This window comes from Neocloeon triangulifer, unplaced genomic scaffold, assembly GCF_031216515.1.
Source record: "Neocloeon triangulifer isolate White Clay Creek 2 clone unplaced genomic scaffold, ASM3121651v1 ptg000001l, whole genome shotgun sequence".
Lineage (NCBI taxonomy): Eukaryota > Metazoa > Arthropoda > Insecta > Ephemeroptera > Baetidae > Neocloeon > Neocloeon triangulifer.
In genome coordinates, this window is record NW_026775544.1 from 9,021,712 (window position 1) to 9,045,485 (window position 23,774).

The 23,774-nt window shown below is 38.5% G+C and overlaps 1 protein-coding gene across 11 annotated transcripts in view; it reads right to left on the reverse strand.

Moving 5' to 3' along the window:
* Positions 1-40: 40 nt before the first annotated feature.
* Positions 41-23,774, reverse strand: part of LOC132195489 (hemicentin-2-like) — a 132,231-nt gene continuing 108,497 nt past the window's right edge. For 7 of the 11 annotated variants that reach the window (XM_059617551.1, XM_059617528.1, XM_059617534.1 and 4 more), the window contains exons 5-16: positions 22,492-22,700; positions 21,438-21,548; positions 20,007-20,222; positions 19,671-19,816; positions 19,040-19,184; positions 17,220-17,350; positions 11,140-11,299; positions 4,564-4,857; positions 3,473-3,778; positions 2,121-2,402; positions 1,450-1,646; positions 41-1,149 (exon numbers count right to left, since the gene is read on the reverse strand). In XM_059617551.1, coding sequence (XP_059473534.1) covers positions 1,015-1,149; positions 1,450-1,646; positions 2,121-2,402; positions 3,473-3,778; positions 4,564-4,857; positions 11,140-11,299; positions 17,220-17,350; positions 19,040-19,184; positions 19,671-19,816; positions 20,007-20,222; positions 21,438-21,548; positions 22,492-22,700 — 2,332 coding nt within the window. In that variant the 3' untranslated portion in view covers positions 41-1,014. Of the gene's footprint in view, positions 1,168-1,449; positions 1,647-2,096; positions 2,403-3,472; positions 3,779-4,563; positions 4,858-11,139; positions 11,300-17,219; positions 17,351-19,039; positions 19,185-19,670; positions 19,817-20,006; positions 20,223-21,437; positions 21,549-22,491; positions 22,701-23,774 lie in introns of those variants that run through there. The other 4 variants (XM_059617566.1, XM_059617576.1, XM_059617587.1 and 1 more) reach the window with 4 other exon arrangements.

Here is a 23,774-nt window from a genome sequence, read left to right on the forward strand (position 1 = left end):
AAAACCAAAACACGTCACAAAGAAACAGGAGGCAGACATTTTTACGAAATCAATTTTATTTTCATTTTTTTTATTTTTCAAAAACATTGGTTTGACAGCATTTTCAACTTGTATCACAAAGATTTCTTCTTACATCTTTTTACGTTTTATTTACATAAATATCTGATAATAAAGAGATTTTACAATATTATTGGAAGATTTGACCTTTGCTGCCAAGCAAAAGGTTTTTGTTAATACACGCAGTGTCTTTCTGTTTATTCCACACCAACAATGCAAACATTTATTCATATCGATATAGTAATATACAGTTTCATTGTTCTCATTTTGCATTGGGACGTAGGGAAGCCATTTAATGATTGCACACACACTTTTCATTTGCACACAACGTCCGAAGGTATTACTTGAAATTAAAACATATTTGAAAAAAATTCCAATGGAATCTAGAAAAACATACTAATTTCTTTTACACCCTAAAACATGACAACACCCTACCCTAATAACAATTTTTTTCTTCATGATGTACTACATTTGTCATGTAAAATACTGTTTTGTGTGAATCTAATATATAATCAGAACTAAAAAGAAAAATTGCTCACACCTGGCATATTCCATGATGTTGGTTCTTCAATATTTTAATGAGAAGCGCACTTTCACAATATTCGCAAGTAGCGCGAACGGTGTTTTATTCTAAAAATCGCACGTCAACACATACACAGTGTCCAATAAACTTTCATCATTTACCAACGCAATAACAGTAATTGCATATTTTTAAAGAGCATAATTATTATTTATATGAAAAACTTAAGCCTTTTTCACTTACATGTTTAATATCACCAGATTTTCCTTCCACTGCCGCGTGTTTGTTGCACTCAGTCAGTTCAAATTATTGTATCGTCATTATATTAATAGCATTTTTAAGTGGTACCGTTTTTTAACATTTTTGTAATATACAAGATGTCGATTTAGAGTAAACGCGATGCAACATTCAATTCGACACTTAGACATAGAAGGTTATTAAACACAACTTTCGGGAATGTGGTTGGACATGAGCGTCTCTTTGATGAGGGATCCATTCAATTCGCAGCCATTGTTGTCTCCAGCGTCAGGGGAACCTCTTCGAGGAGCAGCGGACAGTCCAGCGCCACTCTGCTACACAAACCAGTCAACCTGTCAGTCACGTTGATTGACCAGATTTGTAATATTATGCCAACACTCATTATTTTCCTTTGTAAAAAATCTCTAGAATAATAAATCTGCTATTAAATAACATAATAATGCAAATCGAGCCTCAAATTAATGCAGAAAAGCTTTTATGAATAATACTCCACAGTCCACATTCCAATCAATACCAAAATCAACTAATTAAAAATAGAATGGCTGAGCAATTCATGAGTGTTTGTGAAGATGCAAGGTTAAAGCTGCTCTCAAACAAATTTATTATATACTTACAAAATTTGAAGCCCCAGGGCTTTGGCGAGAATAATTCCCATTTGCGTTGGAAGACAGATCGCTACGTGGAGGGACGGGTGGTGGTCTTGAGGTGACCACATGGACTGTGTCCGAAGCAGATGTGGGCACAACTTCCAGGTCTCCGTTGCGGGGAAATAACACCTCGGGGCGTTTCATCCGCTCGTTGATAGCGGAATCTGCAGGCATTAACTTTTGTTAGGAACAAAAAAACTTTGCGATCAGAATTGGAAGTTCAGCTGCTTTAGCCCAGCAGGTGTTTTCCTGGGAAATTTTAAATGCAATTTTTTTTTACCATTTTTATCTTGGAAAAATAGTTTTTAACTCAAAGTATAACTTTTTGCACATAACATATGAAACAATTTATTCTTTGTGAAACGAAATTTTCTTAAAAAAAAACTTTCAATATTTTATTTAGTGCGTTGAAATAAAGTTTGTTATTTGAAGTAATTCATAAATTATTAACCATTTTTTGGCTTGGCTCGACACATGCATGCTTTCAATTGCAATTTTGAATTCCCCAACCGTTTCTCGCCCGGGGTCATTAAGAGAAAGGAAAAGGAAGCGCGTGTGTGTTGGTGCCCAGGAGAACACCTTAACTTGCAGCTTAAAGGGCTCCAGGGACTAACCCTATAAATAATTAGGACCGGTACCGTATCTGGCCGTGAGAATGTCTGGCTGCCGCTGCTCAGGTTGCTCGGGCATGCTCTTCAGGGTGTAAGACACGACGTAATGGTCATGGTTGATGTCCATGACCTGCGGCTCGCCGCTGGGTGCCTTCGACTTCTGGGCAATGGTGCCGTCGCTGTGGCGCCGCTTGCGAAGCGCCACTGCAAAGAGCAGGGCCACGGACAAGCCTGTGACCAGGGCGCCGATCATCAGAGCGATCAAAGGCAAGAGGCTCAGGGCGTCGGCGCCGTCAGAGGGCACTGAATCTGCAAAATAAGGTATCTGTTAAATTGAGATACATCCGCGTCTCTACGAGGGGCTGAACAAGGAATTCTTTGGGGCCAATAACTGAGAGGTTTGTTCTCGCGCCCTAAATTATTCTCTTATTTTTAAATCATTTATTTTTTTATTTCAAATTTGGTTTACTTATAATATAATCAATAATTATTTAATATTAATTAATGTATTTTCTCTCAATAAAATAAATAAATAAAGCGAAAAATAGTTTTTAAATGTTTATTCATTATTTTAATGTAATAAAAAATGATTGAGGTGTAAAAAAGTTACAAGATTAAAAGTGGAAATTATAAGTTATTTATTATAATTATCAGAACGGAATTGTTCTGATTCAGCGCATGAAATATAATCAAGCAGAAAAGGAGAAAAGTGACATTTGTTTCCTTCAGGAGTGGAGAACAGAGCTCCTTTTAAAAGCTGCAGAAGATAGCGCAATAAAAATTACCAAACATAAAACACGGGCGTTTGTTCTGCAGTCTCCAGTGGGAAGGAGGCAAAAGTTTGTTTTGCAAACAAGATAAAATATACCGATGCAAGCATCTTCTGTGTATATTTATTTTTGCGTAAAAACAGCTTTTTTGCGATGAAAGTGCGCGCATGCTGAAAGTGGATTTGTGCACAGAAAATTTGGCGTGTGGCATAAAAAGTGGCGTGAGGTTTTGCCGATTTCCCTTTTTTTTTGTACAAATGTGAAATACAGGGACAAGAGAAACACACACAGGGTGTTTTGGATTTTGACGAAAAGTATAATATGAGAGAGAGAGAGAGTAGAGGTGCGGCGGCGGCGGCAAAGAGTGTGCGTGTGGAAACGAAGGTAACGAGTAATGTAACAAAAAGTGCCGGCTATGCAAAACGAATTTCCCTCTATTTTCCACCATAGGAAATGAGACGGAGAGAGAGGAAAACTCAATTTCCAGCAAAATCGAAATAAAAAGCAACTCAATCAAAACTCAAACGGCAGGCAGACAGAGACATGGATGAAAAAAAAAATGATGCGACAGACAAATTGCCAGAAGAGAGTGCTTCTGTTCTAAAGTACCTGTCCGTCTCTCAGCGTCCCACAGGGCGATATTGTCCAGCACGGTGGGCTCGCCGCGACCTTTCGGGTTGGCCGCATACAAGACCATCCTGAGCAAGGTGCTCGCCCCTGGAAGCAGCTCGGCAACCCGGAACGCAGGGGCGATTTCGCTGCTCAGGTTGAGCCGCAGCTGCATCGACGGCGCCTCGTACACCTCGAGTATGAACTTTTGCGGCAGGCCCCCGTCGAAGCCAGGCACACACTCGACCTCGAGCGAGTCGCCGGTTTGGTTAAACAAGGAACAATTTCGCAACGGCGACGGTTTACCTGTTGGGGGAAGGACAAAATAAAATTCTCTCTTGACATTATATCTAGCGAAAAAAAAACATTTTCAGGGCTCACGTTTTATTTGTGAGTTTTGAATTTTGTTGCTTAGAAAAATAATAATGATTAAAGGCTATACATAAAAATAACTGTGTTGCAAATAAGTAAAATATCTGGAATAATAAATGACCGCAGTATGTGATTGTGGAGGCGCAATTTCATTGAATTTTCACTGCTATGATGTAGGTTTTGTATGCTTGCAAAAGTATCCTCGTAACTACTTTAGGGGCTCTAAACATACACGCGAGTTGAGAGGGTGAGTGTTCTGCTTAAGGGTAATTCATGTTTTTGTTGCAAACACTGACTTGCGAGGCATATAAATGGAACTTGAGCTTGGAGATGCTCTAATTAACAGAAGTGCCTGCGTCGGTGGGATTTGGCATTCTCTGACGCAAAAAACATCATCATGCTTTTTCTTTAAATAATTGCAAAAAATAAATGTGTCTATTATAAGTTTCTATTAATTTATCTTTAAAAAGGTAGAAATTGAGTGCAGTGCGTGCACGAATATCAAAACTATCTAGGAAAAGGTCAAAGTTGTAATAAACTTTCTCTGAGCCTCTTGAAAGTTTAAAACAGACGACAATTAAGTTGCCCGGACTCTCCAATTATACACCATTCTAATAATACTTATTCAACTCATATTCTTTTTTTTTTTTTTTATAAAAAACACCCTCTGCGATTCGGAGGGTTGGACCACAGAGATGTAAAACGGGAGCTGCTCTTACCCGCGGGGACAACTTGGAAGACGCAGGGCTCCAATTGGCGGCCGATGGGGTTGGTGCCCCAGCACTGCAGGGTCCCGTAGTCCCTCTCGGATATTATGGTGTAGCTGAGAGTGCTGGTTGTGTTGCGGTTGTGGAAGCGGTCCTCGGACACGCGGTTGTTCTCGCCTGAATTGTTAAACATCCAGACAAAGTGGACATCGCCAGGGTCGGCTGCCACCTCGCACTGGATGCTGAGCTGCTCGTTGAACGAGCCGCCGACGACTATTACTTCTTGAGCTTTGCAAACTGGAGCGACTGCAACAAAATATTTCAAGAAAATCAAGTTTCAAATTAAAAACAAATCATTTTATCATCAAATATATGCTTTTTTTTAATTTGTTTTAATTTTTTTGTATTTTCAGTACTTTATGGGTGTAAAAAAATCTTGACTCGATTGCAACTTTTTTGGTTTATTTATTTAATCTTAAATCTTATTAACCACAAAAAGACACTTTGAGCCTAAATCTGACCCCCACACAACGAAAGCTCCCTTTTGATGGTCAAGAAGTCAGCAAGTGTCCGGCAGCTGGGGAAAATCGGGGCCGTCAAAGATGACATTATTGTGCAAAGGTCGGCGGACGGGTGGCCGGACGTGGGAGGTGCTAAGGAGCTTTTTTGCTGCCTGCACTCTATAGCGGCTAATCAAGATTGATGTCGGGGGGTTTTCGCTGACCCCTTGAGGTTCCGAGCCGTCGCTTCCACATTTGTCACGGGCCGTCACCAGCAGCCTCTTGTTTCGCTGCTTTTGTCCGCGTCCAAAGTTATTCCATACACGGAACGCGAGCGTATTTTGTCTTGCGCTTATTTGGGAGTAGAGACCCTTTTTTTCCGTCCGCTCCAAGCTTTTTGTTTTGCGTTGGACTTTTGCATTACATGTCCAGCGAGAGTGGGGCGCGGCACGGAATTCAACTTAACACACGCCTTGGCCGCTGCTGCGTTATTTGCAAATTCACTCGCTCCCTCTCTCAGCGATGCGAATCTTGACACCGAATTTTATCATTTGCGGTACAAAAAGCACGAGACCGTTCGGTCGCAACGCAGGTAGGAGAGAGAAACGCGCGCGTCGTTTTTGCCACCGATTATATGCGGTGTTGCGAAACGACGAAAAACGATTCGAGCTCCCTTTTCCGCCAGGGAGCGACGACTGCTTTTTGCCCCCCAAGAGAAAACGAAAATCACTATTCAAATACAATTTTCATGCCTGAGGTGGAAATATTATCAAATCGTGCTAACAGGGAGCGTGGGAGCCCTTGCAAGATGAAAAGCCTGTTTTTCACTTGGAATAATGAGAGTAAAAATGAGGAAACTTCTGGATGAAATGTCATTTTGTTTCCTTATTATAACGTTTCAAAGAAACTTCTCAATAATATCGAGAAAAACTTTCTATCTTTTATTTTATTTATTTATTTATTCTCCATTCAGATCCAATGAAATACACAACATCTTACATCAAATCGATACAAAAATTAAATTAAAACACTAAAAAAACATGTTAAGAATGTTGGTTAGAGGGGTGAATAAAATTCTATTAATAAAGTTCAAAGAAAACAAAAAAATGAGAAATCGCTAATGGGAAATAATTGCAAATTAAGGGTTAAAATAAGAAAAATAAATAAAAAAAACCCAGATTCGTGTTCAGCAGGGTCGATTACCCGAGAAACATGTTTCACACTTTTACTCTTGCACATTTGCTATATAGTTTAAATTTTGATGTATGCAAATTCCCATTAGCAATTTCTCATTTTTTTTTCTTGATTAAAAAAATTATAATTCAAATTCTTAAAAATTCCATCTATGACAGTCAAATTTTCAGGTAGGGCTTTTAGAATCTGCTGAGATTGTTCAAATTCGATCAACGATTCGAAAGTTGGCGAATTACATCTAGGCCTCGCTGTATTTCCTCTTGCAAGTGTCCTTTTGTGGTCAAACAATAGTATGAAAATATCAAAATGAATGTCAAGTCAAATTCATTTGTTTATTTTCTATTTAATTTTTAATGATTCGATTAGAATAAACTTAATAAACCTTACAGCAAAGCCTAAAACTGAAGTGTTTAAAAAATTATTGTTCACGGAATTTGCTAAACGCTAAAAAAATCCGCACAAAAGAACTAGTTTGAGGGTGAGCGACGCAAGAAGACAATTAAACGCGCCACTTTCTGTCTGGCTCGCAACACGAACTGGCAGTTATTCCACAACTCTGCCTGGGTGGACGCGAGCACTGCCAGATGTTCTATTTCATCTCGTAGCTCCAACTTAACTTGTTGCAGCTGTTAAAAAGCCGGAAAGGAGCAAGTGAGAGCTGCAATATTTAGGATAGCGATCTGCTCTCTCTCGGCTTTCTTTTTTAAGAAGTTGGCTAGGAAAATCATTGCTTAAATGTGCTCTTGGAGTTTGTCCAAGGCTCGCTGCCGTTTCTTGTTATTTGCCAGCGTGGGGGAGAATAAGGAAGGGCTTTTGGAATCGTCGGAGAGAGAGAGAGGATGTTATTTGTCCTAAAGTGGCGCACGTTGATGGTCGCTCCCTTCGTTACTATAATGGCTGCGAAAGGGTTTTGTATGGCTCAATAAATATCACAATGCAAATGAAAGGATAACTCTTCGCCAGCTGCACAGCGTCTGGGGTTTTAATTTCATTCTCGATGTAAGCAGCTGCGGAGAAGAAGCAGCTAGTCTTGGGGTTTGCAGAGATAAATATAATGAGCTAAAAATGCAATTCTAAAATAAAATTATGTAGTGATTTTATTTTATTAATTTCATTTTAAAATTGGCAGAATTAGTAAGAAGTTGTAAATTATTTTTCGTAATTTACATATAAAAAAATTTAGTTTTTTGCTGTTATTTTTTCGTGTGGAAAATGAGCACGGAAACAGAGAAATCTCCGCAGCAGTTGCCAAAATAAATTAGGTGCAATGATGGACTGCGGGGCGACTGCCAGCATGTCGGCTAAGAAACAAGCCATATTGCCCGAAACGATAGCCACCCGAGACACTAATAGTGGCACACACATTTATCTTGCGTCTCCCAAGATGACGTAATGTGTACCACCCTGCAGCAGCCCCGCGAAAAGCTGAAAAAGCCTTTGGCATTGCGCTCTTTCTGATTGCGCTGGCACTGGATTCCCCTTTCTACCTCGCCTTTTTTTTCTTTCATTTGGATTAATTGTGCGGAAATATGGCTGCAATTATTTCACAGCCTAGTAAATCACGCTCTTGCCACCCTACCTTGGGCCAGATTATTGCGCTCAAGCCGAGTGGAGGAGACATTTTTCAGACGAGGGGGTTGATTAACAGGAGTAAATTTTCGAGACGTTTTATATTAAATTGAGAGAGAGCGAGCGAGCGCCAGCAGTCTTCTGACTGATATTAAATAATTTTCCCAGTCCGTGTTTGCTTTCCGCTCTGACAGGAAAAGAAATAACATTTTTGCTTCGCCCTTCTACTCGCAGCACAAGAACCTGTAATGTTTCTTTCGTTTTTGCCGTTTTGATTGAAAATGACTCCTTTGTTTATTCTGAGACTGAGTGAGGCACTTTGCCAGGTCACAAGTATTCACATTTTTAATAAAAATGGGAGGCATTTTTATTAAAAAAATCTTGCCTACTCTCTCTTTCCTTATTTTTTATTTTAGATTTAAAATTTTGGCAGTTGTCAAGTAACTGGTACAAAAATAAATAAATTTTGAGGAACTTTATATGAGTAGATGCAAATAAAATAGAATTGCTTTAATTTCATGCGAACTTGAAGATTTCAACCGCACATCAATAACTTTCTGGGGAAAATTGCTTTCTGTTGGACTGATATGTAGAAATCGTGCAATATTCGCGGTCTTGCATGAGTTTTATCGCCAGATTCTAATAAGAAAATTCGGAGGGAGAGGACGCAGAAGGCGTGGAATGCAGACGGAGAGCGGAATCGATTCAACCGCTTTTGGCATTCGAAAAGTTTTATTACAAAAACATCAAACATGCCGAGAGCCGGGAAATCTCCGGGGCAGTAAAAATGTAATGGAATTTAAATTTAAAGCCGACTGACTGCGCTGAGGTTTTGTTCCCTCGGCCATAAAACATTCAAGGGCTTGCATGTTGCTGCCGTGGACCGGTGATTCAGTGACAAAAGGCGACCACCGAGCCGTGCATTCGCTGTGTACAGCGGCCCACAAATGGATATGCGCGCGGGTGGTGCTATTTGCGCGACGGGCTTGCATATCTTTTGGTCCTTTCGGCCAACAGAGGTACAGCGGGAAAGGTCTGTTTCTAATGGCTAGAATTTCTGCTGAATGGGATAAAATTATCAACTCCAGTACGTGTCTGGTGTCTTGTATTGCAGAGCCATTGTTATGAAAGTGTGATGGGAGTTGCAAAAAAAAATTAAGTTAAAGGAGCCACAATGTCTGTCTTTGAAATCTATCCTGAAGTTTATCTTTATTGTCAGCTTGATTGAACGAGTTAAATGTAATTTATTTAGTCTCCAACAAACATTTAATAGAAGTTTAAAAAAATACGTATTAAGCAACTTTTAATTTGAATAATAAATATTTTCAAGTTTGATTTTATTATGAAAAGAAAGCATTTAATTAATCTATTTATTTTATCTCTGCATTAACATATTGATATATTTCTCTGCATCAACGTCGAGATACAATATATTATTAATTTGAAATGAGAGGAATGCGAAAAAAAATATTTATGCAATCTGCTTAACATGAGTGTTGAGCAGGTTGCCTGGTCTCGAAATGTGGCCGTAGAAGTTCAAAAATGACGGACTACATTTTTGATACAAACATATTTTGTTTAATTTTATTCACTTTTTGGCATTGTGCGGGCGACGTGCATTGTTTTCCACAAAGCGCGGAATCCACGAATGCAAAGACCATGAAACTGACAAAATTGTGCGCGCCTTGGTGAGTGCGCGGCAGAACACACCCATTGTCATTTCGAAATTAGGATAAGCTCACTCCACTCACTCAGCCACCGACTGGCGCACACACATACCCTCGTATACTCACACGCGCGGATGAATTTAAAATGGCACAGAATCGCGCAGATTGACGCACAATGTTGGCGCCGCGGAATGTTTTATTCAAAAGTCGAGCGAAAGATTTGCATTATTAAAAGTTCGCCGACGCGTGTTACAATATTACCGACGCGCGAGCACACGTCCCTGCATTTGCATTCTTCCGCCCGGCAGTTGCTTTTATAGGTCTCAATCTATTTTTATTCGCCTCGCTGCAGCCCCCGGTTCGCAAACCAAATGAATTTGCTGTGAACTTGTTGTTTCATTTTGGATCAATTTAATTTGGCGCAATAAAAGCGTCGGCGAACAAAGCGCGCTGGATTTCCAGGATGAAATTGCAATTTTATCGCCGCATCCAGATCTCGGCCCGCCCGCCCGGCTAACAAGGTAAGCACATCGATAACAATCTCTCGCCCCGTATTTAAAATAAAACGCGCGCTTTTGTCAACTTTTGCTGCTTGTAATACAAAAGAGGGTGGCTCAGTGTGTTTGTGCAGGCAGGTGGGAGGGAAATTATTTTCCAGAGCAAAGGAGATAAGCGGCGCTGCTCCGCTCTCAACTTTTTGCCTGGGCGCGTCTAATGCGAAAAAATGAGAGTCAATCTATCTTTTTCAAACTTCATCTCGCGTGGCCTCGCGCAGACCATTTTTCATATCACACCCGTCGAGGTAATGTCTCCATTGAAATTGCCCTTCAGAGACTTATTAAATATCCACTCGCGCTAAAGAGAATCATTATCGCCAGGAACAAGGACTTTCGTAAGCATCGGAAACATAAATTTACAAAACATGTGTCTAGACAACTAATCACAACGGTTTTTTATTCAATGATTTTTTTTTAATGATAAGAGAAGAAAATTTTAAATATTTTTAGAATTATATGTGAATAAAGAAAAAAACTAGGAAATGGGATACAATCAGTTAATTAGTTTTTTTCCATCAGTCTTTTTTTATCAATTCATTTTTGTATTTTCTGAGAGTTATATGCACTTAACAACCTAAACAGAAAGGAACACCCCTGAAATTCTAATTAAAAAAAGATACACTCTTTAGGGCATTTTCAAAATAAATTTATCTACTTTTTTATAAATTCATATATCAATTTCAATTCACATGTGAAAAGTCTAAAAAAATTTAAGTTATCAAATAAAATGATATCTTAAGTTAATTCCAACCATTATAATATATTTTATTTAAGTTAAAGTAACTGTAACAAAGAAAAACGTAATTTTCTATTAAATATGGCTTATCTGGCTTTAAGCATAAATTGATTAAAAATGAATTTAAAAGTCTATTTAGGTACAAAATATAAAAAACTAAATTAAATAAAAAAATAAAATTATTAATAATATATAAGTAAGTTACTTAGCTTTATTAATATGTTTAAAATAAATAATGTAACATTTAGATATTATGTACTTTGATGTACTTAATTATTAATTAAATCATTCTATAATCTTTCCTTTAGTAACTGCAGAATGTTGACGAAACAAATTTTAATCTTAAAATTCATGCGGGTACTCACATTTGACGCGCAGGTGGACAGGTGAGCTCTGGCTTTCCCCCTGCGAGTTGATGGCGACGCAGCGATAAACGCCCGCGTTGTGTCGAGTCACCTTCTGCAGCACCAGGCTGTGCGTGCTCATGATGATGCCCCAGGACACGTTCTGGCTGAGCATGACACCCTGAAATTAAGACCCAGACGGCTGATTAAAATCTGCAGTATGTGATCCTCAATGAAATTTTATGCTTTGTCGAAGGAGAAATTCCCCTTTTAATACCAGAGGGAGGTGTAATGAACACAAAAGACGAAAGCGAAAAGGGACGAGCAGAATGAAAGTGGCTCAAGAAATATCGAAAATCAATGAGATATTTTGTCATCCGCCCCGGCAGATAATTTGCAACGCTAATTTTCGGTGTGTGTCACTCTTTATTGCCGAGCAGCCGATTTTATCGGGGCGCGCCATTTAATTACGCTTCACCTTTCTGGCAAAAATTATGGCCTGTGAGCAGATTTTTGCAGCCGAAAATGAGCGTTGGTGGAATTTTCGCTGCTTTGCTAAGACGGGGGCGCTTTCCGATAGTTGGCGTCTCAATTATTGGAAACGAGTTGCAGCCGTATAAGCAATTATTACTTTTGGACTCGAACAACCGAATCAAAGTTTTCTCGTCGTCGTCGTCGCCGACGAGGAATTATTTTAGTTTTCGCGAAACTTTTGCGTAAGTCGTAAGGAATGGGGAAAACATTTTTGCGATAAAATTTCCAATTATTGAGCATGCCGATTTTGTGAGAGCGAAAGTGCGTTCTGTTGAAATAAATTTAGTTTGGTAGATTCGTTTTAGATTTTCAATTATAAAAAACAATTCATTTTTGCACAGATCTGAAATTAGATTAGAGATTTTCAACAGCAGTATAAAATTTTTATTGAAATAAGTTGAACGGCTAATCAATAGTTTTTACTGGAAATATATAGACATTTTAAAATTCAGAATTCTATTATTTTATCACAATTTTCTCCATTTTTTGTTTCAATTTTTCGCCTTTTTTAATTTGCATCCCCTACAATTTATTTCAAGAGTTCTTTTGTTTTAATTTTACAAAAGGGATCTTAAAAACATTTTAAGCACTTTCCTTGTTTACCGGCAAGAACTGATTTTTTTTTCGGTTTTTGCTGTTGCTCTTTTACTCAAGTTTAAACCAGGATTTATGAAGGCCCGAATAAATTAAAAATTCAGATTTTTCACTTTTCCAGCAGCATTTTTTTTTTTTTTTTTTTTAATTCATTCAAATTATTCATCTTTTGTTCTCAAACGTCGGAAACAGCTAGACAGAGGTGATAAACTTTGTCTCCCCAAGACGAGGAGAGGGGATTTGTCTTCCCGATTCGAGTTTTGCATCGCAGCGAAGAGAGAAAGGAGCAAGGGAAAGTGCAGGCAGCAGCGAGAGCGAATACATTTCGCCCTCGCTTTTCCACAATTGCATGTGACGTGAAATGGAAATATCGCCCTAGGATTAGGAGAAAGTATGTGCGGCATGTACACCAAGTGAAATACAATAATAACTTTTATCGCGCGCACGCAGGGGATTTTCTGATACTGTCATTCCAGTTTTACAAAAATCGCTTTGCAGAGAGAGGCACACTCGCATATATCTCCTGCTCTAAAGCAGGCAGCGAGCGAGCGAGTGGCTGTTCGTTCGTTCGCAATATTATTCGGATGCCCTCGGGGAGAATTATTCTGATATAATAATAAATGCGGTCGTTTGAAATTACACACTGTGAACCTTTTGAAGTCACGTTTTTCAAATTGCGAGCCTTTTATTGTAAAATTCCCGTCCGCGCATAAATATCCATTTAATTTCTGTTGCTGCACACATACGGTCGGCTGCCCTCTCGATTCGCGCTTATTCTTGTCCGCTCGACCGAAAACACGATCTGCGTTGTTGCTCTCCATCGGCTCGAATCGATAAATAAATAGCAATCTGCAAATGGGGCGTGCGTTGCATCAAAGGTCTGCAGCTGCATTCGACCTGCCACTAATTGAACCGGCTGGCGAGGTGCCGAGCGAAATGAAATTATTCGTCATGTTTGCCGGATAATTTGCCAGCGAGACCTTTGAAAAATGCGGCGCCGCCTGATTTATTGAGGTGGCGAGCGAGGTAGGCAACCCCCGCGTGCAGCCACCTCGCTCTCATTATTCCACCTAACTGAGCCCCAATTGAGCGTGCCACCGCTCTCATAATTTCCAACTTGCATTATTGATAATTTACACAGAAGAGAGAATCGCGCCATTACTCTTTCGCCCTAGCTGCAGATTTTAAACGACCATGGTGAATTAGTGACTTTTTATTCGGGCTAAAGCACACACTCGCGATTGGAAATAAACGCGGGTGATTCGTTTTAGCAAATCACAAATCGAAATAATGGGTTTTACCAGTGATAAGTGGTTTCAAGTGAAAATAAACATAAAATTTTCACCATCAAATTAAATAAAAAATAATTGTTCTTTAAAAGGAGTCACATTACAAAAAAATAAAACGATGCTTTTTTATTCATGAATTTCAAAGGAAAATTGAGCAATTTATAAGAGGTAAACAGTTGTGTCAGTCAATTTTTTTGCATTGTGAACTTTAAGGGGAAGACAATTCAATACCCTTAGTCAGCGCGAAGAAGATGCATGAAGAGTTTCAAGGAGATAAGACATTTTTAAACTTAATTTCTTTTCTTTGGTATAATAATAAATGGATTGAATAAGATTTTAAGCTTTGAAATAAATATATCAATACATCAAAAGTGAAAATTAGTATAAGTGTACTTTGTAAAATTAAAAAAATTATATATTAATTGTTGAATTTTATTTTATATAACTTAAATTTACTACTTTATATTACTATTTAAATTTGATAAATTTTATAAATATATTGATTATAATTTGAATTATTTATATCTTACGGTTTTTTTAAAAATTTTTTTAATCTAATGATAATTTAAATACACCTTGAGTATTACCATTTAATAAATACAATTTACAATTCCATCATTTAGAGAAGGCATTCAACAAAACTGATCGGTAACTGCATAACACGCATGTGGGTGTCCGTCATTATTTTATGCAAATATTTAAACATTAAATTAAAATAAATGATAAATAATACTAAACAATTTTGTGAAACAAATGATATAAAGTGATAAAAAATATTTGATCAAGTACATGTATTGATTTATAAGTCAAATAACGGGGTTTCTAATTATTTCTTTCAAAACAAGTGGCAACGGTTTAAATCTATGAAAATTACTCATCACATAAAGATAAATCTGTAAAAATCTAGTAAAATAAATTAAACATCCAATAAAACAAAGTAACTGTCCTTACAGCGCAAACAAAAATTTACAATCTGCAATCAGCAATTCATCACATTGTCCTCTGGTTTAATTAAGCAGCCGAGCAACAAGCTGTGAGTTTGCAGTTTCATTTGGGGCAAGTGTCAAATAATAAAGCGACGGGCGAGGCTTTCTGTTGCTTGTTTTCGAGCGAAAAGAGAAAATAGAAAAGCCTTTGGGCCTGTTGGGTGGCAGGCGAGTGGGCAGGGTATGCGAGTTGCGTCCGACCAACACTAGCGAAGAGTGCTCTTTAAAATTAAATTTATGTTTTCGAGGCGGACGCTTTTTATGCTGTGTCACTGCAATACATTCGGGCATTCTTATGTGGCAGTAAAACGAGGAGTAAACAGGCGGCGGGCCATTCTCGTGTATGTGTAATGCCGCCGGTCACATATTTCTTTTTAAAAAGAGAGCGGCGGAAAAACGGACCCGAAACCGCAGTAATTTGATGGCGGGCGCTGGAGAACGTGTCCCCGGAGGCGAATATTTTAGATCTGTGCAGCCAGGCCAGCGTTGGCACCGCCGCCGCCGCAAAATCTGCAGCCGTCGCTGGAGTGCCGGCATTCAAATTAATCCCGGCTAACTTATTATTATTAGATGTGCGCGTCTATAAATTTGGTTGCGAAGATTTCCATGCTCGGCCATGTGTATTTATGAGTGTCCTGCGAAGTGGAAAGTAGAAGGCGGAGCAGAATTAGCTCGTGTGTTGCACATTGCCGAGGGGATTGTGCAGGCGGTAATTCATTTTTCCAAAGCCGCAGCGCACTTCATTAAAAATAATAAAACGTGGAGGAAGAGCCTCCCTTCGTGATTTCAATCTTTTAGAGGAAAAGTCTCATAATCGGTTATTCATATTGGCTTTTCTCATTTTAAAGGATTTTGGTCATCTTTTTTTTTTTTAAATATTTCTTCATGAGATGTATAATTATCGTTTGAAATTTGTAATGCATGAATTTCGTTGGTATAAATTTAATTATATTGAAAAACCCTTGCACTCTTAGAAGACAGCGAATCTAGGAGGATTTTTTTTTTAATTTAGCTATATATTAAGCAATAGAAGTAAGATTTAATATACAAAATACAAAATATACAAACTCAAATATGCAATTTTTTTAAACCAAATCACTACAAAAATTATAAAAATAAATTACAAAAATTATCAATTTAAAATTTATAAATGTAAATTATTTAAGTATAAATAAAAATAAACTTTATTTTTATTAAACTGCTACATTTTTTAAACAACATCCAAATAATGAAATGATCGCTTTAAACTTGTTAGAAACCATAATTTTATGTCTAAAATGGAATTTTTTATTAAAGATAATGTTTTAATAATTGATTTTTCCATTTTTCTTGTAACATGTTATTTTAATCAATCATGTTCACTTTATGTATTGTAGAATACTTTGAATAGAAAATAAGCATTAAAATTGAATTTTCTGGAATTTCAAATCTCATTTTTACAAACAAAAAAACAAATCTTACTTCAAATTGTTTTAGAAATGAAGTAGAAATATCCCCCAATTTTCCCTTTGGAAGGCGCTTAATGTGAATGAAATCCTCTTTGCGGTAGGATCATGGCACCTTTTGAAATAAAACTGGAGACTATAATTTAAATTTTCAGAAAAAAATAGTTCTCTCTTCAAGAAATGCTCACTGTACCAGGAAGTTGCTACAGGAAAGAACGCGATAGACTATTTCAGGAATTTCTCTCTTTCACAGCAAAAAACCGTCTATAAATATGGCTTATTTTAGTGTCCATGGAAAATATTTTACACAATTTATATTTCCTCGTAAATTGAAAAGGAGCCAACAGGGGTATTTATTAAATTCCAATAGCATTATTTCATTTTATTTGGAAGCAGAAAAATAATATATAAAAAGTAAAAATAATGCTGTGATTTTCAATTTGGAAAATAACAGACGCAAACCTGCCACACAAAGTCCAGACCATTTTTTGCCGTGCACACGGAAATTAATTTGAGATGGAGGCTGCAGAGAGTTTTGCGACAGCACGATGGCAATTGAAACTTTGCGCTCGCCTCGTCACAATTAGTCGAAAATTCTCGCTTGCGCGCGCCTGTTTTGTGCGGCGCCCATACCTTGATGGGTGCGAGGGCAAATAAATTCCCGCGAGCCAACTCACGTGCAAAAGTTGCGAAAGTTTTCAACTGAAAAATAATAAAAGCAGGTCGTGTGTGAGTTGCGGGAAGTTGCTGCTGTTTTATACATGTGCTGCGCGGTACATACTTTGTGAAGGAAAATATAATAAAAAAAAAACGCAACTTGTTTGCTCTTGCCACGGACGGAATTTTTGAAGAGTGCAAAGAAAAAATGGAAAAAAAGACGTGCTTTTGTTACTGGCCGCGAATTAAGTGGTGGTGTTTTATTGCTCAATTTTATGGCGCCGACCAGAGCAGCGAAAAATATTACGGAGTTTCCACTGCGGGGCACAATTGCGCACAAGCTGTGTAATTGAAGTTGTAATTTACACACGATGGCGGTGCAATTATAGTAATAATATGCCATTCCTTGGCTGGAATGTAATTTAATAATTGCACTTCTCTCGAAAAAGAAACGACTCGCGAGGCCTGGTCTGTGTATGTGTGTTTATGGCTTGGAAATTTTAATTTTCTCCGCGCTGTGAATATCGGTCGTAAAGCGCGCAGAGGCAGATTTCATCGGGTCAGGTTTTGATTCGATGGAAATTTTATGCACTCACATTATGCATCCAGGTGATCTTATGCTCCCGAGGGTTGGCTCTGATGTGGCATTCGAAGTAGACGTCGTCGCCCTCTTTGATGTCGTCAGGGTTGAGCGTATTTCCCAGCTGCAGACTCACTTGAGGAGCGACTGAAAGCAAACAGCTATATTTAGACCGAGGATCACAAGTCTTCTTGGGAAAAAATCATGCTATTTCATCGAAAATGTCATTTCCTGGTTGGCTCGAAATTCAAGAACAGTTCCACACAAAAGAACAAAAGTTGTGATGACTAAAATCTTTTTATTTAAAGAAAGAACTCGCAAAATAGAGATAAGAGATAATATCTAATACAATAATTATTTTATTTTTGTCAAAGGTTATTTAAAAATTTAAAATCGGATAACCTTTTGATTTATTTAAATTTTTAATATGCCAGCTCTGTGAAATTAGTACTTTGTTATTCTGATTAAATTTTTAACTCTTCGGATTTTCAAAGATATTTTTTGATCATATTTTGCTTGATTAATTTAATAAAATATTTGCAAAAAATTGCTGTTTCATTGAAACATTATATTAAATTTTTTTATAAACAATAAAAGGAAAAAAGCAGTAAGAAGTGTCATTTTATTAACAATCATTGATTAAAGTATTATGTATTGCAGTAAAATATAAATGTTTCCAATTTTGATTGGAATGAATTAATTTTAAATTGCGTGGAGTCTGTTCTTCATATCTTCATGCATTGAATTTGGCGTTTTGCTTTGTGTTACAGCAAGAGTTACTGAAAAAGAATGAAAAAAATAGAAATAGCTGTAAAAACAAACTGAATGAGTTTTCCCGACTTTTCCCGAGTCTAACAAATACAATGGGCTTGGAGTCATTTGTGAGCAGTGGACAATCGCAACACGGAGCCTTGGCGAAGGCTTAATCAATCAAAAGAGCTGCGAAAATGCGCGCACATCCTACATGATTGATGCTTTTAATTATCCCGCTGTGGCGGCCGCTTTCGCAATTCTCACAGGCGCCGGCGAAGAAAGGGAGCAAAGAGAAATAAAGAACAAGCGTTGGTGCATCGCGGGCGGCAAAAAGCTGCCCGGCGCTCAACGGCACTTTGCGCAAAGTACATACACGTACAATACATGGCTGTGAAATTGGGTTGGGGCTCGATTTATAATTCACCAGCGCTGGCCAACTTTTATAATTTGATACTAATTCAAGAGGCATGGCACGCCACTGCGGTTGCAGACACATCACTCTCCGAGCACAAAGTTTCGCCGAGCTGCAGATGATGCTGCAGTTCCCACGCTTCAATTTAATTTCGCGCGCCGAGTGCAAGGCAAATTAAACAGTTGAATTTGTGGAGCCACTTGGAATTGTTAATGTTGCCCTGAGAGTTTGGACGTTCGGGACTCGTCTTGACTCGACCGACCGGCGGCGCAATTAGCTCTTGAGAGGGAGGCATTTGCAAATAATGGAAGCTATTTCCACCGCCGAATGTATGGACGGACTGCCAATTCAGCACAACGACACAAGTGGCGCTGCCCACTTGATCCTCGGGCCGTTCCACGACCAGAAGGCAAAACTTCACGGCCAAGTGAACGCGCAATTTATTTGCACACTGATAGAATTGATTTCGCTCACTCCCAATGAATTTCTTCAATGGGCGCAATTTGCTTGAAAATATTTGCCCTTTGTAAGTGCTCGCTCCGACGGTTGCGCCGCTCACAAAGCTCTTGACTGATTGTGGGAGTAGCAGCACTCCTATAGTCTATTGTACTTTCACTTTTTTCATTGGATAAGATTTTCTGCACGATAAATACGGAAAATGATGTACTTACAAACTACATTCAGCAACCAGTTGTCTTCCAATCCCGAACCTGGGATCTTCGGGTTTTCTGCGTAGCATTTAAAATGCCTGCCGTGATCTTCTGGCTGCGGAATGAACTCCAGTATGTTTTGCGTTATTGTGTCGTTGCCCTCCTCCTAGAAAAACGCAAAATTAATTAAAAAAAAATTTGATATCAAGTGTAAATTTTTTAGAATTTTGTAGACATACATTTATTTTTAATGATTTTATTTGTTAAATTTCATAGTTTTTTTAATAAAAAAAATATTAATAGATTTAAAATATAAAAATATTAAAATGTTGATTAAGATTAATCATCAAAGCAAAGGCTAAATCTAATAACATTATATTATTAAGTTCGCCCCCCCCCCCCAAAAAAAGTCTTTTATATATTTGATTTATTTATTTGGAGTTGAAGAAAAATTAATACAATTAAATTTTATTCAAATAAACAGTTATTATACTATTGAAAAAAGAATTAAAGAAACGAAAAATAAAAATGTAATTGGTCTAAATATTTTAACATAAATGCTAAATCTGTGCAAAATTCTAACTCTCACTAACAGGATAAGTTTCCAGAAAAAATAATGAATTACAAAGATGAAGGGTGAAGTTTTACTTACCAGGCCACCGGGAATCTTCCGGGAGTCCTTGAACCACGAGATGTCGGCTTTGGGCCGTGACCCTTTGGCCTCACACACCACACTGTGTGGTTTTCCGGCCTGCAGGGTGCGTGGCTTTTCCAATAGCCGCACCGAGAGCGGTTTCACTGCAACGACCACGCACAGGTATTACCATAAATGAAGAAAAGTGCACGCATGATGGTCCAAAATTTAATGATATGCATGATCCCGAAACCACCAAAAAGCTGGTGGCTACCCTGTAATGTAATGGTAATGGACAGCGGCTTTCGCAACTAAATTTAGCTCTCGACGTGAAATTAAATTTGCTCCACTCACGGAAAAGATCCAAGCGGATGGTGCGTTCCTTTGGCTGGTTCATTTTCGTGTTTGACGCCTGGCACTTGAAAGTGTTGTGCAGCTGGTGGCGTCGGACGTCCCTGATGTACAGCTTGTTGATGATCACCCCGGGCGAAATCTGCTCCTCCTCAAGCGGAACGACGCCTTCCTGCAGCTTGTCGTTGACGAACCACGATACGGTTGGCACCGGTTTTCCTTCGAAGGCGAAACAGTTTTAATTTTGCGTACTCTGATGATTTATTCATGACTGCTGCGCCGCCCTACCGCGTGTTTGGCTGTACGTGTATCGCGCCAAACGTATAAAAAATTTCCCCGGCCATTGTTCTCTCACAGCCCCGTCGCTTTTTTATTAAAGCGCTGTCAGTCGGCATTAAAATAAATTAAACGCCATCCACGGCCGCGATGGCGAAAAATTGAAATTCAACTCTGTGGCTGCTGCATTTAAATTTGATCTTTTTTATGTGATCATGCCATTTATGAATAAGGAAAAAAGCTGCAAATTGTTAATTTAAAAAAACTTTCGCGATAATTGGTATTTATAAGCCAAACCAAAGCCAAGCAATAAATGAATTCCGAGATTATTTGTGACATATGGAGGGAAGGAAGGAAACAAGTTTAAGACGTATTGGCTGCTGTGAAAAACGTCACAACGTTAGGGGGCCGCAGCAATCAGACCGCACGTCGAAGTAATCTTGCTTTCGCGTCTGATCGATAATCGGGATTGGCGAAGGTGAGAATGGTGGCAAGCGGTCTTTGTCGACGCAAAAATGGAAAAAATAAATTGAAGATAAGGGAAAATAAAAGAGCAGAACGGAGGAGAGCGGAATAAGAGGATTTGGGCTGAAAAATGAGACCGTTGAGAAGCGCTGGGCAATAATAATGAAAAATAAACATTTATTAGAGCCGGAGAAAAGTTACCGCAGGTACAAGTATCGCTGGCTCTCGCCGACGGGGGGCATTCAATCCATTTATTTATTTAGTTCCGTCAGATGAATGGAAAGAAAACAATTTGTCGCTCCAGAAAGTGAGGGATTAAATCCATTTTGAGCAGAGAGGTATCAAATGGAATGAGCGTCGCCAAGATTGGCGCGTCAAGGACAATTCGAGTCTCATCTTTCTCTCGCCGCAATCCCCCTCTCTTCCGAGATAAGAGTGAGAAATGCAAAGTTAGATTGGAAATTGGAGCCATCAAATTTATTGCCAATTTATATGCATCACTTGCTCGTGCAGCTTAATTGAATCGAAGACCCTTCCTTCGGTTACGATCATTTTCGAATGGAAAAGCGGCTGTCAATTTTTCTGGCGTTTTCTTGTTTGCGCATCAAGATAAAACGTGTGTTTCCCGGTTTTATTTGCGACAGGTAGTAGAGTTTTATGGTCCGAGATAAGTGTTATTTAGAAAGCAGTTACCTCCTTTGACCTCGCAGGCCAACTGCAGGTCGCTACCCTCCATGAGCGGCCCAATGACTCCAGACACCTCGTTCCTTTTTTCGTCGTAAATCGTAAGCTCTTCTGGAGGAACTGGAACATAAAACAATTTACATTGCAAAGTTTGTCGAGATTCGCAGTTTGTAAGTTTTTAAACTCGTGAACAGCGCACGTCAAGTTGCTCGGGTAATTTTATTTTATTTGAAAAGGAGGAGAATATTCACTTTGTTATTATTCAAGTTACTTTACGACTTTTGATTGGAATTGAGCAAATCGTTTTACCAAATCACTGTCGTCACACTTCTACCAAGAAAGAGACCGTGGAAGTTCGATTAAAAAGAAAAAAAGAGAAGGGTGGAAATTTAAAATTGAAGACACTGCGCTGCTCACTCTCAGTAGCTCTTCTGTTTTGTTTATTTTATCCCTTTGCAGCTCCTTGAATGCGAGAATTAATTAAAGAATGCCATAAAAGAGCAAAGTCATTAAAAGTTTGTGTACACTGGTTGAGGAAACGTGCGCTGCTCGCGATGAAGGCTATACCTGACTCGTTCTCGGCAGAACGTGGAAGGGCACATAAAAATCAACGCCGGGGCCGTATAATAAAAGTGGAAGGCAGGAAGAGATTTTTGTTTATCAAGTGCCGGCGCAGTTAAACCTGCTCATGTGTAACATCGCAGAAATCAAATTCTACTTCAAACAATGAAGGCCCCTTTTATTTCCTCCCGGAGCGCGCTGCTGCGAATTTCGCATAAATTTTATTTGAACCAGAGGCGCAGCAACTCCACCCTAACGCGGCTCATTCAATATCGCAGCCTGCAAAATATCATGAAAAGCGCGTGCAAAGCAAAAGTTGCTGCTTTTCCAGTTTTGTGTACAGCCCCCCTGACTTGACGACACGCTACACACTGCCGCTGGTAATTCCTTAAATTAACTTTACGGCCTACTAAGGCTTAATAAAACGACGCCAGCGAAACTTTTCCATTCGGCGAAAAAGTCTGAAAAGACCAGGCGAGCGCCAGGCGAGCGCACGACTTACCTATCACTGTGAGATTGATCTGGAAATTTCTGGTGGGTGAATTTTTGAAGTCGACTCGACATCTGTAAGCTCCTTCGTCGTCCAGCTGCACTTTTGTGAGCGTCAGATGTGCTGGCTTAGTGACAGTGGCAAAGTACGCCCGGTTGCCAAAAACATTTTTGTCCGACCACAGAGCAGCCTTGTTGAACGGGCGACCACGGACGTCAAAACTGGAACACGAAAAGGTGGATTTGGAGGATTAGTTGTGTTTGAGCATCAGTTTGACAATTTTGAGACCATAAATCGTAATGAGAGAAATGTATTTTATTGATTGTATTTTTAAATTTTTGCTCCTTTTATTTATTTTTCAGTTTCGTGCTAATTGTAAGCCAGACGATCAACTAGTAAAATATATAAAAATCTGAGACTTTAATTAATTTTTTATAAACATTTAAATTTAATATGTCGGCTTTTTGCTTGATGGATTTTTGTGAGTTTTTTATTGTTTAAGTAAAAACAATGTCCTGCTATACATGTTTCGGCTTTCGATCAAAATTATTATAAAAATTAATTTGTTTTTAAAAAAGTATTTTTTAAATCCAATGTAAAATTTTGTGTTAAAAATTGTAAAATGAAATCATTTTTCACGGAAAATTTATACTAAATAAAAAATAATATTTTGAAAAAGAGGTAGATTTTTTTACTACTTCATGTGAAAATGATTTCACAACTCATGAATTATGGCTGCAGCCCGCAGCCGAAGCATGTAGAGCAGGATATTGTTTTTTCTTAAAAAAAATCCATCGAGGAAAAGCCAAATTTAAATTCAAATCACCATGGATCAAACCTCGATCGTGAACTTCTACCACAAAATTTAATATGTTATTGCTTAAAATTTGTGAGCATTATATTTGAATAATATTTTTTCACAATGGTACAAAATTCTAAATTGAAAAAAAATCAATAAAAACAATTTAATACATGTCAAATAATATGCTGACGTGAAGTTGTGGCCACAAAATCTTGTTGGCTTTGAAGTTACCGCCGGAACTTGACGGACTTCTGCACAATTCTCCTGCTTGCTCAGTTTGCAACCCCGATCACCAACTAATTAAACAGGAATCCCACCCCTATCTCTTTGGCCTCGGTACTGCAAAACTAAAAGCCAAGCAGCGGAGCAAGGAGAAGATCCAAGTATCTCTTTTCCAATGGCACCGAGGCGGCAGCCAGACAAACTTTTAAGCAAATTATTTTCTCCGCTCGAGCGATAGTTTGTCTCATTTGCTGCGGGTCGGTCTCTCTCC